Genomic DNA, 15,720 nt, shown 5'->3' on the forward strand with positions numbered 1-15,720 from the left:
ATTGTTTCGAGCACCCTAGAACATACTTCTTTATCTGTGAATCTGATTGCGCTCTTTTCATAGTATCCTAATGAACTTCTGAGGGAATGAATATAAAGTGTGCAAGTAAATGAAAGATTCACAAAGCAGCTAAAAAAAGAAAACGTTCCTTATAAATTGAAAAGTGAAAGTGGTAGGAAACATCGCAGGTTATTATTCTGATATTCTTGAAATGTCCCAGAAAACGATTGATTGGCTGTTAAATCTTCAATCTTGTTGACCTGTTTGGGGAGACAGGATATTTTTAAATGAATTAATATTATTGAACAATAATCCCAAATCCAGATTGTGAAATGATGATGTATTTAAACATCTGGATCAACATCAAGGTTTCCATAGCAACGAGTAAGCCATCAAGTTGTAAACTAGCTATATCATCTATGGCTGTTCAGAATGCACTTATCAGCTAAGTAGACACCCATTTCTGGTTATGCTTAGACTTATTTCATTACTTTGTTTCCTAATAACTGCTTTGTACCATTTGTGTGCTTTTCATTCACTGTGCTCCTTTACCGTTGGTGTTTGTCCTACCATACTTCATGCTGTTTACAAAGAGGTTTTGCAGAAACCTTCAGAGGTTTCTAAAGCCTAGATAGACAACGTTGAGTAGGCAGTGCTTGCACAGGACACCTTTTTTCCTTCCTGGTTTTGGCAGGTAAGAGTGATGCTGGGGGGCGGGGGGCGGGGCTCCACTGCATTTCTTACCTATCTTTTCTTAGCTTCCTTCGCCGGTAAGATTTGTATACTGGGGGAAGTTTTATAAAATGAAAAAGGAGAATGCTTTGGAGGATCAAAGAGAGCATTTTCACATTCACTTCTTTTGCCCTTATGAAAGTAGATTATTTTAGGAATGAGCACTTCTCTTTCCTCCTTTCCCCCGCTCTCAGAAGACGGTTGGGATCTAAAAACAGTAGCTTTTTTTCCCACATTCCCATATGTGACATAAGGAATATGTTTATTTTAATTGGCTAAGATTCTTATCTGAGAAAGCACAAGCCAGGGAGGGTATGAAATGAAGAATACAGTATTCTGAGAATGGGGGGGAAATGTACCATGTAGTACTTACATCTTACCCAAATTGTGTCTTTTCTTGGGGCTTCCATTATCATGTGGAGGTAATGTGATGAGGGATTTCTGAAGAGAGACAGATAAAAGAGATTATCCAAGTAACAATCTGAAGATGAGTCATCTCTGTCAATCAGAAAATGTAGTTAAAGCAAGATTTGCTTTAATTGAGAGTTCTTGTTTAATTTTCTTTTGTCTTATGAAATGCTTTATCTTTATCATTTTTTTGAAAATAATTCCCTCAGAAAACTTTTGTGCCTTTTTGATGGGTACGGGAGCCCGCAATGCATCAATCTATCCTTTCTGGAAGTTCTTTCAAATTCTAGTATCTGGTCTTCAAAAGCCTGGAAGTTTGCCACTATCTTCCTACTTAATCTGAAAGAGTTCCTAGTGGAGTTTAAATAAGAGCTGAGTTTTTCTCCCCTCCTTCCAAATGTTTATAGGGTAATCTTTCTGCCAAAATATTTTGATACTGTAGGAGAAGCACCAGAGAAATCTGGAAGTAGGAAGTTAATCACTTACCTTGTGGGATTAATGAACCCTGCATTCTGTTTCCAGAATTAAGACAGTGTGGAAGGAGGTTTATTAAAGGGTGTTCTTTGGGAATTTGATTTGAAGAAATACATATATGTTTGTTCTTGTTCTTTACCAGGTACAGGAGTCTAAAGCACTTTAATTATGACATCTGCCAAAGTTGCTTCTTTTCTGGTCGCGTTGCAAAAGGCCACAAAATGCACTATCCCATGGTGGAATATTGCACTCCGGTAAGTTAGATTCCTCCCTGACGTGACTCACTTCACCTGGAAGAAGGTTCAGTTTTGTACAGTCTTACAGATCCTGTGTCACGCTGTGATTTGTAAGTTCCCCAGACGTTGCCCAGCTAAAGTGGCCCCACAGTGTAGACTCCGGGATTTACCTTATCCCTAGTGCGACGCCTGGCACACGTGGACTGTCGGAGACACTCAACACATATTGTTGGGTGAATCAATAGGTTTTTCTTCTGTTTTCGTGGGTCGTAGGGAAGACATTTTCACGTTTATTTTGCACGTCCCTAGCGGCTGTGTGCAGAGGTGTTACGGCCATGGGGCACGTTGGGTATGGGGTGGGGTAATATAGGTTCCTTAAAATTCGCAATCCACCACTTAAATTAATGTTGCTCACACTTAACCAACTAAATGCTAGGTGCTTACCTTTTAAACTACTCTGTGTGAGATAGGTATTATTTTTATCCCCTTTTTATAGTTGAGGACTCTTGAGATCCTAAGGTTAAAAAAGCTTGCCCAAGGTTCTATAATTAAGAGCTGGAGTCGTCTCCTAAGAAGCTGTTTTGGGAAAATGTTCAGTGGCCAATAGGACTTTGAAAAATCGCTGGTGAAATGGAAAGGGCCTGGACTTGGTGGACACAGACCTGGGTGTAAATCTCTTATTCCTTGAACACTAGCTGCTTGCTATTCAAAGTGTGATCTGTGGACCAGCCGCACTGGCATCACCTGGAAGCTTATTAGGAATGCAGAACCTCAGGGCCCACCTTGGACTTTGTAAATCAAAGCCTGCATTTTAGCAGGGTCTGCTGGTGGTATCCAACACATCAAAGTTTGAGAAGCTCTGCTTTAGAGCTTTTCTCTCTTCCATCTTCAGAGTGATTCTCCCAGTTATTTCATTGTCTTCCTCATTTTGCTTCCTTTTGCAAAGGTACTCATTGATGGAGAACGTACCATGCTGTGAATAGAATGGTATTTAGTGGGTGAAACACTAGAGCAATGTGGACAAAATCGTTTTAAAACTACTGTAAAGTGTGGCAAAACGGAAGGTCAACTTTCTGACCTCCAGACTTCTATAAATTACCATCTGTTGGGTAGCCCAGTAGTTGGTATACTTCATTTATTCATCATCACAACTTATTGAGGTGTTACTGCCCCGATTTTATAGGTGATTGGAGCCTTGGATAGGTAAAGAACTCACCCACGTTAACCCCACTAGTAAATGGCAGGTCTGGTTTCAAAACCGTGTTTTCATGTGATTCCAAAGGCTTTGCTCTCAACTCCTACTGCTCTTAATTATAATAAAACAAGTGCTCCGAGGCAGAACACTGGAATTGTGCTTTCTCTTGAGATTATTCCCCTTCCCCAAGTCTGATGTCAGCATGATTTCCCTTTCAGACTACATCGGGAGAAGATGTTCGAGACTTTGCCAAGGTACTGAAAAACAAATTTCGAACCAAAAGGTATTTTGCGAAGCATCCCCGAATGGGCTACCTGCCAGTGCAGACGGTCTTAGAGGGGGACAACATGGAAACGTGAGTAGTGGCCAAAGCAAACCAGCCTCTCAGTTGACGTATCTCTGAGCTCGTCTCAGCTGAATACCTTCCTTCACTCCCAAATGCAAACAGTCTCTCCTATTTCTTTCTTTAGATTTACTGTATCTAAAAAGAGAAAAGCAAGCTGATGTTCAGTTGCCATTTTCCATGTCAATTGTCCCATGACAATGACCTTTTCCAAAAGTTAAACTTTATCTCACAGGGAGTAAACCACCACGTTCCGGCTCCTAATTACCTCACGAGGCTTGCAAGAAATATGGGACTGTTTACAAATGAGTGATTCCAAGATTTCATTTTGATTTTCCTCCCTTACAAATCAGTAGGCGTGTGTCTTTTTGTATCCGATTGTGTGGTCGTATCTAGTCACTTTTTTCTCCTTGAAAACAAAATATAGTCACAGGAAATTTCTTCACAGTAAGTAGTTATGATTCTCTAGACCAAAATGATGATGTCTTCACCTCTTTTGAACCTTCTCTTCTTTTTTTCATAACTCTGATGGCAATCGCACAACTGGTTTTCTTTTAATTCACTTTCCACCTTTGTCTGGCCGTTGCTTTCCATGGTTCATACTTAATTGCACTTCATTTATTTTGACCTTTCAGTAATTTGTGTGTGTGTGTGTGTGTGTGTGGCTGAGTTTGCCTGTGTCTCTCTTCACCACCTCATTTTTTGTTTTGCAGTCCTGTTGCTCTGATCAACTTCTGGCCGGTAGATTCTGCGTGAGTACTTCCACTGAAGGGTGCTGCCGCCACCAACACATTGGCTTGCTTGATTTTTTAAAATTTTTGTTCTGTTTGTTTTGTTGAAAGACGTTTTAATTTCCCTTCCTTCATTTCAAAAATGTTTCCCTTGATAAGACCTTGAGGGTGCCGTCCACCACAGATCAGGAGAATCAGTGAGGTTTTCAGGTCCCCACTTGGTCAAATGTAAACCAGCAGAAATCCTGGCCTGGAGTTCCAATTAACATCAAAGGAATTGTTGGGTTGTTAGTTGTATTCCTGGGAGACACGTTTATATATTCTTGCATTATACGCAGGGAAGAGCCTTCTGATTACATAATAACATTCTGTAGTCACATTTCTAGAGATTTAATGCTTTAGGACCTTCAAAACGATGACGGTTTACTCTTTAGGGCCTGTTATAAGCGGACTATTTAAAAGCAAAATTTGTTTCATGGTATGGTGTTGAGTATGGTTGAATAATTTCAATTAGACACGTGGACTTTTTATCAGGTAATGCCATGCTATTGGACCAGTGTTTATATACGTGAGTTTCTCAATTTTGACCTAAACTCACTTTGCTCTCTTCTCCAAGCTAAATACCCCAGCTCATAAACACACATTTACACTGGAAGGAAAGTGCACTGTAGTCTTTGTTATTATTATTGGGGTGTATTATTACTACTACTGATACTAGATATCAACAGTTAATTGATTTATCTCAGAGTGTATAATGTCATCAGAAAACTCCTTTTAGAGTCCGTGATTGAAATATCAGCAAACGAAGTGTGCATTGTTTTAAAGTTATATTGTGCGGGGTTTTTATAACAAAATTTTGGTATTTCAAAGTGTACTTTATTAAAATATTTATTTAAAGTCAGACAGCTCTATTATATATAAGAAGGTAATGACCAATTTGGAAGACGGGCTTGTATAGGAATTCAGTTTATTTTTATTGGGTCTTTTTTATTCCACCATGTAATTTAATTTAAAGTAGGTCTTTTTAAAAAAACAAAATCCTGTAGCGATAAATGCAAACTATTAATTGAAGTTGATTTTAAGTCTTTTATGGCCTAAAGGAAGTATAACACTTTCCTTTCTTTTGTAAAGCTGCATTATTGTGCCCTTTAATTTTGAGATATGGTAGCTCTACCCGATTTCTTTAATCATCATGCTTAAACAACTTGGGGAGTTATTTAGATTCAGTTATGTTCCTTGCTATTGGTACTTATTGTCCCTGTTCCAGGTAGTCTATTTGTTTATAGAAGGTAAAGCCTTTCCTAAATTTAAAAAAAAAAGTTTAATTGGTATACTGAAATTCTCAGCTTGACTGGATCCTGATAAGCAAATAGAACTTATCCCGACACAAAGAAAATCTAACCAACTGACCAATCCAAAAGAAAAATACGCTAAAGGTTAATGTTTTAAAACGCATAGAGGTAGCACAACGTGATAAAGAATAACTAACTAGAGGAAGAAGTTTACTGTATACATAAGCTAATGAGAAAAATTCATGACAGTTTAATGTAACTTATTTTAAGTAGAGGGTGTTTGTCTTTCTTAAATTTTGTAGAACTTTAAAATTAATAACATTGTTTTAAAAAATATCTTCTCTAACAACTGAAACCTAGCCCCACTTAGCCTTTTTATAAAAAAATATGCTAGGTTATTCAGAAATAGTGGGAAATTCTAACTTTGAGGAAGAAAACAACCCCAGCAGGCTAAAGTCCCTGTAATACCAATAATTTTCTTAAAGTCTTTACTCATGGGATGGTAAATAATTTATAAAATGAATTGTAAAGCTGTTGTATTCACGCAGAAGAGCCAGGTCCTGAGGTGTTTTATTTTGCGAGAACTCTATCCAATGTTAACAAATCCTGTGACGATGACAGCATTTAATCCATTCAGTATGGATCACAGAATTTGAAAGTTTACTGAGATACAGATCTTTTGTTTTTCCTTAGAAAAAAACCCTTATTTGCCTGCATTTGTCATTTTATTTGAAAGTAAACCTAGCGTAAACCTTTTATATTGTTTGTCCACAAATGAGACAGTCGAACAATATTCTTTGAGCTGTTCTGCTTTGAAAACTTATTAATGGAGTTGTCACAAAAGAGAAAATGGTGGCGGGTGGGATGGAATTGGCCATTAGCAGTAATGGGAAGAGTAGGAAGAATCCTTTTGGGGGTATATCATTTTGTATTTAGGAAGTGAGAAGGGAGAACAGTATTCTTACCTTCTCTTGGAAAAGCATTTTAGAAGACTTTGCATTTAGTTTTGTTTCTGGACTACGTAGTTTTGTACTTTTACTAATTCTTGATTTTTAAATGAATCTTCTCTGACCAGTATTCCCTTGTGGCTCACTTTCTGGTTTAATAAGTACCTCCGTTAGCGTATGTCTATATTTTTTAGATTGCTTGGTTATGACGAGTTCTTGAGCTTATGCATGCTGTCTTAGGTGCTGTGTACATTCATAAGAAAAATAACGTGGAAGTATCCTCAAGGCTAAGAATGAAAGCTCTGCATAAGATTTTCTGTTTAAGATTTTATTCAAGTATTTTGCATTTACATGCCTAGCTTTCTCGGTGTAGTTATGCTCCAGGGTCTCATGTGTTCTTCTCTACACTACCAAGGTAGCAACTGTTACAAGGGGAAACACTAATGTATTTTCCTCGATGGTGGGCTTTTAGCTTATAAGAAGTATGCAGTTGAAAGACTGGTCTGTTCCAGAAGATAGGGCTTATAAACTAAGGAATCCAGGTACTCAGTTATCTCGACCTGCAGTGAATATTTCAAAACAAACGTTAGCATTTTTTCTAATATGGGCTGTTCCAGGGTTCTAAGAAATTAGCAGATTATCTCCAAAACTAGAATGAAGATACACCTGGAAGTCTTTGGATCTGCCTAGTAAATTGGGTAGTCATCCTTCTGTTTCCTCATGACAGTTTAAGCATCTTCGTAATTCATTCCAAATTTGATTATGGTGACACTTGACCTAGACAACTTTGGTTTCATAAATAAGACATTTATCTCTCAGGCAAGACTTCAGTTCCCTGGCTATTTGCTGTAGTGCGCTGTAATCATCTTATGATTGTGTGTCTTCCTTAAGAAGTATAGATTTCTAGCACATTTCCTATGTAAGCCTAGGTAACTACACGTTTTTCTTTCTTTCTTTCTTCTTTTTTTTTTTTTAATGTAAGAAAAAACAGACATATTCTTCTTAGTGTCCTGACCAAGTCCTTGAATGCTACTTAGACATTGGACTAAACTAATCCTTACCGAATAGGTTTCTGTTGACTTTTTGATTCATGCCTTTACCTAAGGGCTTTCTGTGTCATGAGAGAAATGGAAGCGACCTTTTGTCCTATTCCAGTTAAAACAAAAAAGCCCGAGCCCAAACTGGTTTTCAGAACGGATGGATTTTTTCCTAAGGTTAATCTAAAAGATACTATAAAAACTTCAAGGATAATTAAGGGATCAGATATGAAAAGGTGAAAACATGTCAACCCTACCAAAATTCTCGTCTGTGAAGCCAAAAAAAAGTAGGTTTTTATACCCCCAAAGTAAATAGACTATACCTGCTAATCCTCCTCTCTTGTTTTCCCCTCTGTATATAAGCACACAGTATCCCTAATAAGAAATATTTCCGATATTGACGTCCTATTGAAGTTAGTCATTCTTTCTAAAACATCACATTATAATTTAGGGCCATTGAATTTTGCTTTATGAAGTAGTAATACAGTCCCGCTGCTAAACTGGTAGATGTATTCCTTCTTTACAAAATTGCACAAACCGAGACATCTTGATACGTGGAATCTTAAGTAGTCACGGACTGGTGTGGCCTCTTCGGAACTAATATCGTTAACTGCAAATTTACTAGGCAAATGTACAGTTTCCGTTCAATAAGAAGGCAGCTGATAAATGGCACAGGTGTAAACTGTTTAAAATTTTAAACCACATTCTGCTAACACAATTTCAGAACTCTAGGATATGAGACGTTACAAGACAGGAGGACAAAATGTCACGTAGAGATTGTCTCCCCCGGCCTTTTCTATAATTGAAACTTTCTAGAGAAGTTTTTGATCTCTCTTTACGGCCTTTGAGAAAAGCAGAAGTATGAGAAGTCATCTCTCAAACCTGGATTCTAAATACTTGATGATATCTAAGATACAGGAACAGCTAAATGTGTACATTAGCCATAGTATTAGACTAAAAGCATTCTAGGCCATGTATATAGAACATAACTGTGTGGTGGGGGGTTTTTCTCCATTAATGGATGGTATCTGTGACTAATAACATTTTCTGCCTTATAGGCCTGCCTCGTCCCCTCAGCTTTCACACGATGATACTCATTCACGCATTGAACATTATGCTAGCAGGTATGAGACTAGTTGAATGCCAGGCAAATATTGATTGAAATAACTAACCAAGGAAAGCTAACCTATATTAATTTTAAACGGATCTTTTCTTTTTCCCCAATCTTGTCTGATTTCTACTAATCAGCTTGCCCTCTAACGTGCATGCCATTCCACTGCATGTTGGTTTTGGACACCGATAAGAGCATCAGCGCAGAACAGTCTCCCCTAACCCAGGCCTTTAAACATTCCTGATAGCTTTGTTATGTTTTATATACTGAGCACGTGTAATCAATTGACTTAGAAATCATCTAACCTTCGTAGAAAACTGCTAGACCAGACATAAGTATGTGAAGAAATTATACTGTGTTATATAGAGACTATGAAAGCACTGGCTTTCCATTTCTGTGTGTATTTCCCATAATATGCTGTAAAGAAGAGAATCACTCATTTTCCTAATCCCTGGACCTTTCTGTCCCACTTCCTTTGTGTTTGAGGTAACTCTTATATCTAAAAATGAAATTGCTGATTGTAAGATATGCTTGTTAAATAAATCCATAAGAGTTTGGTTCACTCTTAAGTTGTAAAAAGACTTTATTATTGTTTGAGGTGAAGGAGGTGTTTGAAGGTAAAAAGCGGCAGAATGTATAGAGAGCTTACTGTGAATCTATCTTTTATCAATAGTCTAACTGCTGAACATGTTTATCAACCGTAGGAAGTATTAACTAGCTATATATAATTCTGTCTTCAGTGGAAATCTTTAATTGTCTTAAAAAACACATGGGATAGCGTAAAGTACGGAGTGTATTTGTTGTTAGGGAAGCTTTTCTCGTGAAAACAAAGGCCTCTTCTCAGTGAAAGGAAGATCAATCTGTGAAGGAAAAAAATACAACTTCTCTTGTCATCTGCAGCGTAAGTGTAAAGCTACTTAACTAGCTGTGGTCCACCACTCACTGCCTCAGACGGTTAGGCCAACGCACACATCCTTTAATATGAAGGATTCCTTTCTCCTCTTGACATGATTTATCCTTTAGTTTTCAGGAATGTTCGATTAGGTCTTGAATAGATTCTAAGAAGTCACATAAGTTTTAATGAGCTTTTACGTTTTTTATCAGGCTAGCAGAAATGGAAAACAGCAATGGATCTTATCTAAATGATAGCATCTCTCCTAATGAGAGCATGTAAGTATCCTGTCTCTTTTTACAAAATGTTCCTGACCATGAAATTGCTTTGAGGGATTTAGAGGTAGGCTAGCGCAGAAGATAGGAATTAGCGTTTATATTCATTTGATCTTTCAAGGAGACTTTCATTTACTTTTTTTTCTTTAACTCTTGACAACCCGACACAGAATGAGCTCATCCAAATTGTGGCATTATTGGTATTCCAGATGTTCCAAAATGTTCCAAAACATTTTGCCTTACTCTTATTTAATGCCATACTACCACAAATGGCAGGGTCCCAAATACTTAAACTGTATTAAATGTTTAAGCTTTGACCAAACCTGCAGGATGTTTAAAGGGATTAGATATTAATTTCTAAAGCGATGGCTAAGTAGTGTTTTCTCCACTCGTGGGGAGTAGAACTATAATCTTGGTGTAGTTGCACTGGCATTCCCATATGGTAGGCTAGATGGGCATTTTCCTTTAGAGATCCTACCTAGTAGATTTTTGTGATTTAGCGTCTTCAAGAGCCTTTAAGTCAAGTGAGGCTATCTTGTGAAGGGTTTCAGAAGAAGGAGTACAAATTGAGGTCACGGTTTTGTAGCGGGATGATAAGCCAGGCCTGTCAAATTTAAGCAAGGCGAGAGAGCGGTGCTCAAAGTGGCGGAGAACACAGCTATGGCAGGGAAACAGAGGCTTCATTACAGAGTAGGGGAAGTATTCACAGTAATGAATCTTGCCATGAACCAAGAGGCTGAGGTTGGAGGGAGAAGACTGAGAAGCAGATATGGAGGACAAAATAAGGATCTGCTAACTGAATGGATAATTTAGGGAGATGAAATCTAGTCAAGGTACAATAACGTTTTTAGTTTGATAAGTTACGGATGTCTCACCACTTTGTCATAGAGAATCTAGGCAAAGGGAAAATGGTAAATTTTTCATATGTAGTTGGTGTGGCAACCCAAAGTCACACTCAGATGAGAAACAGGCTTTATAAGGATTAGACTGAAGGAAGCAGTATCCAAGTGGCATTTATACATAACTGGTTATTGAAGACGTGAGAATAAGTCATCTCATCTGGTACATAAAGGTGATCAAGGTAATAATAAAGAATAAAGTCAACACTCAGCCATTCATATATGACTTACGTTACTTAAAAGAAAACAAAACAGCCTTTTCCCCCAAACATAACTATGGTGCATTCTCTTTCTTAGCTGTGGGGAAAAGTATTAATAGTATTAATATATAAACTACTTTGACAGAAAAATATGTAAGCAAAGAATCAACGAAACGTAAACAGCCTGAACGATTTGCTTCTTGGGGGCACTGATTTGAATATTAGAAGCTCTAGCACGTTCACGGTAATTCTCGTTGTACCTGTATAATAATGGCTGCCGTTCACTGACTGCCTCAGAAAACAGTAAGAGAAGTTGAATTATAACTATGTGTTGTAATTAAACGGGGGAAGTCCTAGCAATCAAACTGCAGAATTGGGGAAGAGAGCTAACAAATTAGGTGGTCACAACTGCTTTTGTTTTATTTTTAAACGAAAGAGGGCATAAAATCCATTTTGACTCAACGTTGGATGGTAATATCATATCTTAGGGGCAGATCTGGGGAAGTGGTTTGGTAGATTGGTTGACTTCACTTAAACGTTTCTTTTTAACACCCAATGATTATTTTAATTTTAACTTACCAGCCAATTATCTGCCTTGATGGACCAAGATCATTTAAATTAGGAGGATTTTTTTTCCCTAAATCTGAAAGTTTTTCAACTCAGAGGACATAGAGATGAGAAAAGGAAATTAAAGGGGTGTGGAGAGGGAAAAATTAACGTATCATCTTACTGATATGTAGCCGGAAGCAAAGGGATTTAGCCTGTCACTAAGAACAGAATGAAGTTCTTGTAACTCGGAGGTACACAGGCTTTTCAGGAGCTGGGGGCGATGCATTTAGAAAATAATTTCTTCTGTGTATGAGAGAGTTCCTAGATACGAGGAAAGATTGCAGCTTCCTCCCAACGTATAAGCCTTTGGCCTCTTTGTTCCCCAAGGTTAGTCTTTGAAAAGCTGCTCTGAGGAATGAGTTGTTCAGTCCTCTTGTATTAGTCACCTTAATGGCTTTTTTTCCCCTGCCAATTTTTATTTTTTTTATCTAAACAATAATTGAATGAAATAGTAGTCATTTTTATCTGTAGTTTCATTATTGTTACCATCCTGCCTCTGTGGGGTTTATAAGTTGAAACTGGCTTACCAAAGCAACACTTTTCACTTGCATTGCTTTCCACTTAAGAAAATATTTACTCTCTTATTTTAACGGCTTCAGTTTTTTCCTGGTCAGTATCAACAACACAGTGGGTGAGTGAACAGATTGTCTTGACAGGCTTGGTAGCAAAAGTGTTATACAGCCATTATTACGTCTCTTAATATTTACTAACGATTGATGAAACTGTCAACGTAGAGTCCCAGCATTACTGTCATTCTACCATTCATTTACCCACGTAAATAGGCCAACCAGATTCAATGGAAAATCTGAGCCAGAAACACTTGGAATTGTCACCAACAGGATGGTAGACCACAACTTCAGGAGTATCAAAATGTCTTTAAAGGCAGGAAAAAGGGTCTAATTAATTGTTAAGAGCAAATAACTGTTTCTATTTTTAAAATACACACCCAAGTCCCTGACCCCCAAGGCAAAATAAGGGGGGGAAAAAACCAAAACCTTTGATTTTATTTTCCAGAGATGATGAACATTTGTTAATCCAGCATTACTGCCAAAGTTTGAACCAGGACTCCCCCCTGAGCCAGCCTCGTAGTCCTGCCCAGATCTTGATTTCCTTAGAGAGTGAGGAAAGAGGGGAGCTAGAGAGAATCCTAGCAGATCTTGAGGAAGAAAACAGGTGAGTTTTCTTTCTAGCTTTGTCATTGGTATGCAGAGTGCATACACTTGTGCACATAGAAAAGTGCCAGGAATCTTCACTTAGAGTCATTTTATGTCTAATTGTTTTCTCCAATAATCTGTTTAGCTCCGTTTACAGATTCTCTCTCTCTCTTTTTTTTTTTTTGTCATCCGAAAGAAGAAAATGAATGCAATAGCATAAGTAAGAACTCATATAGTAGGTGTTAAAGGAATGAATGCAATAGCATAAGTAAGAACTCATATAGTAGTGTTAAAGGAATGAATGTTGATGGTGGTATTTGATTCGTTGCATGCGTTTCGGAGGCTTTGATTTTATGTTTGAGAATAGAATTTAAGAACAAAGTAGGTCATTTAATTTTATGATGATATGATTTGTACATGTGTTTGGCCATATTATCTATCTCAAAGCATTTAAGCAAGTAGGCTCATTGGTCATATTTGGGAATGAATTAGTTCATCTTAGTTTCCATCATCAAATACAGCGGTCATTTATGCACACTGTCCTAGCAGATTAGTGAGACAATTCCAGTTGTCAGTCATCACCTGAAAAACATGTCCATGGAAAAAGAGCAGAAATTATAAAAGTAAAAGAAAATTTCCTAATGACTGCACAGAGGACAAAGATGTAAAAATCTGGCATATTTTGGGATGTCAGGATAATGCATATCATTGGACTTTTCCTTTTGTATTACGTTTATTATATCACAGGTCCCTTGGTTCAGAAAGGCTTTCGCACATGATCACTTCTAACTCAGTGTGCCTTCCTTAGACAGATGCCACCAGGAGAGTCTTTAAAGAGCAAATGCTCAAACCTGTGGGACTTGAGTACTTTCATCTCTTTGGTTTAGCCCAAGGCACAAGGACTTCTTAATCGAGGCAACACAGTATGTCTGAGAACCAGTGCCCTCGGGGACTATGTCACCTCAAGATGAAAAGGCAAATTGCCATTCATCCATTGCTTTCTCCTGCCACTGGCCTCTTTCTAGCTCTCAGTACCTCTGACCTATGGCCAGAGCTCCTTATCTGGTCGGCTTCCCTTTGTCTCTTTCTCGCCCCTCCAATAAATCCTCCATGCTGACTGTAGTTGTGCATCTCTCCAGAACCAAGACCCAGCATGGCATTGTTCCTTCACTGGATTTCTGCATCGTTTAAAAAACCTAGCTTCTCAGCTGGGCATTTTAAACCTTCCACAGTTTTCTCTTGACCTGCCTTTTACAATTTCATCTTCTTTTGTGCTTGTTGTGGCTGCTGTTTCTGAATGCATCCTGCTCTCATCCACTTTCCGGGTCGCGCTCAAGCTTGCGTCTCAGCCTAGCTACTAACCCCCATCGCTCCACTGCCATAGCGGGCAAAGGAGTCCTTCCCATCCTCCATGCCCTTGCTCAGAATGATTTTCCCCACAGAGCCCTGTTAGATCCCGGCATTTGCAAGTAATCTATCATTTGACTGTGTTCTCAGAATACTTTGGACCTTTCTCAGAGACCTGTGTTTCAGTTTGCTTTTTGATCGGTTAATTCCCAATGCTTCCCTCTAATGGAGACAGTGAATGCCTTTGGAATAAGGCCTGTGTTTTAATCCTCTTAATGTCCCCTATGGTACCTAGCACAGTGTGACTATTTAATGGGTTCTCCAGAAATGTTTGGTAAAAGCCTGAGTTAAGAATACAGAGGGGATGCCACACACATACCATTCAGGAGGTAATACTGAACATTCTGTGGGTTTGGGCCTTATTTGTAAACTGGCAATGAACATCATGGTAGATAAAACCTTTCCCTCTACTTTACTGAGTACCATTAGTATTCATTTATGTTAAGTCTTTAATTATTTTAGGGGTCAAAGTCAAATAGGAAGAAAAAGTTGGTATTGGCATTATAAATAGAATTTGATGTTACCCAGGAATAGAAATATTTTTGTACAATATGATTGTCCATTGTGTAATATATCTTTCCGTTTCATTGGTCAAGAGTTCTGTCTCGGTTATTATTACTGCACTTGCCCTCCACACCCTGGCCTGACGACCAGGCCAAAGAGTGCTGGTGAAGAGTACTTGGAACTATCATTTGTATATCATTTCGTCATTTTCAGAGCACTTTAGTGCATTTTGGGTCATTTAATCTTCCTAAAAGCTCTGTGTAGAAGATGGATGAGAAAATGCAGGTTCAGAGGTTCAAACGGCTTAACCCAAATTTCACAATCAGCCAGTGGCAGAAGCAAATCCAGATCCAGATTTTCTGACTCAAAATAGCCAACTGTGCCTTGCACCAGAGCCTAAAGAAGAGTCATCCTATGTAAATATCATCTGTGTAGAATTGTGCATTCTATGTAAATATCATTTATGTAGAACTGTGGCACATTCCATGGAACGTACCTTTACTTGAGGGAATATTTTTAGGACTACATATGAACAGACCTGTCCATCGACTTGTGGTACAGTGATCACCAGTTTACCCTGAAAGATATCCGAGACCATTCCCCAGGAATGACATGGTTTATTCTCCGAAAGAAAGAAAAAATAAATTGCACCAGGGCTGCTTAGAGCTCCAAAATGAAGAATCTGGTACTGGTGCACGTCTCTCTGTAAGTTATCTTGACCCTCAAGTAAAGGTCAGGATGAGCTTCCTTCTTTATCTCTCTACTTTGTCAGATTTTCACTTCCTACCAAATCCCAAGGAACGTCTCTGCAGAGCTCCCCTCCTGAAGGTAGCCTCTGGTTTTCTTTGCTCTATCCTCTCCTGTCTTCCTGCAGTTCTTCTCAAAGAAATTCAGAGCCGTAGCTTTGTCTTCATGATCCTTGAGTTCAGTGTTGCTTAAAGGAGCCTGTAATTCACCATTTCCTTTCCTTCCTCTCAGAGAACCCGGGAGGTCATTAGATGTCCCCTGTCCGTGCCCGCCAACCTAGCTATATTTCTCTAGTCAAATTGGCTACGTAATTTGACAAACACAAGCAGACATTTAGAGCAAATGGGAAAGGATATTTAAAACTGAGAGTATCCCATGTCCTTTGGACACATGTCTGTGTGTACTTTGTGTTCCTTTATCCTGTAGCAAGGGCTTATCTCCACATGACAGTTAGCAAGGGCAAGAGGCTTGAAAAGATCCCCATTCCTGACTAGATGTTTATTGAATTCTGTTATTCGTGACACCTC

At 38.4% G+C, this 15,720-nt stretch overlaps 1 protein-coding gene across 3 annotated transcripts in view; it reads left to right on the plus strand.

The window, feature by feature from the left end:
• The window catches only part of DMD (dystrophin), a 2,123,521-nt gene that overhangs the window by 2,051,900 nt on the left and 55,901 nt on the right, over positions 1-15,720 (plus strand). For all 3 annotated transcript variants that reach the window (XM_060138437.1, XM_060138436.1, XM_060138438.1), the window contains 6 exons: positions 1,757-1,868; positions 3,264-3,400; positions 4,102-4,140; positions 8,454-8,519; positions 9,611-9,676; positions 12,396-12,554. In XM_060138437.1, coding sequence (XP_059994420.1) covers positions 1,757-1,868; positions 3,264-3,400; positions 4,102-4,140; positions 8,454-8,519; positions 9,611-9,676; positions 12,396-12,554 — 579 coding nt within the window. The remainder of the gene's footprint in view (positions 1-1,756; positions 1,869-3,263; positions 3,401-4,101; positions 4,141-8,453; positions 8,520-9,610; positions 9,677-12,395; positions 12,555-15,720) is intronic.

Source organism: Lagenorhynchus albirostris, chromosome X (assembly GCF_949774975.1).
Source record: "Lagenorhynchus albirostris chromosome X, mLagAlb1.1, whole genome shotgun sequence".
Lineage (NCBI taxonomy): Eukaryota > Metazoa > Chordata > Mammalia > Artiodactyla > Delphinidae > Lagenorhynchus > Lagenorhynchus albirostris.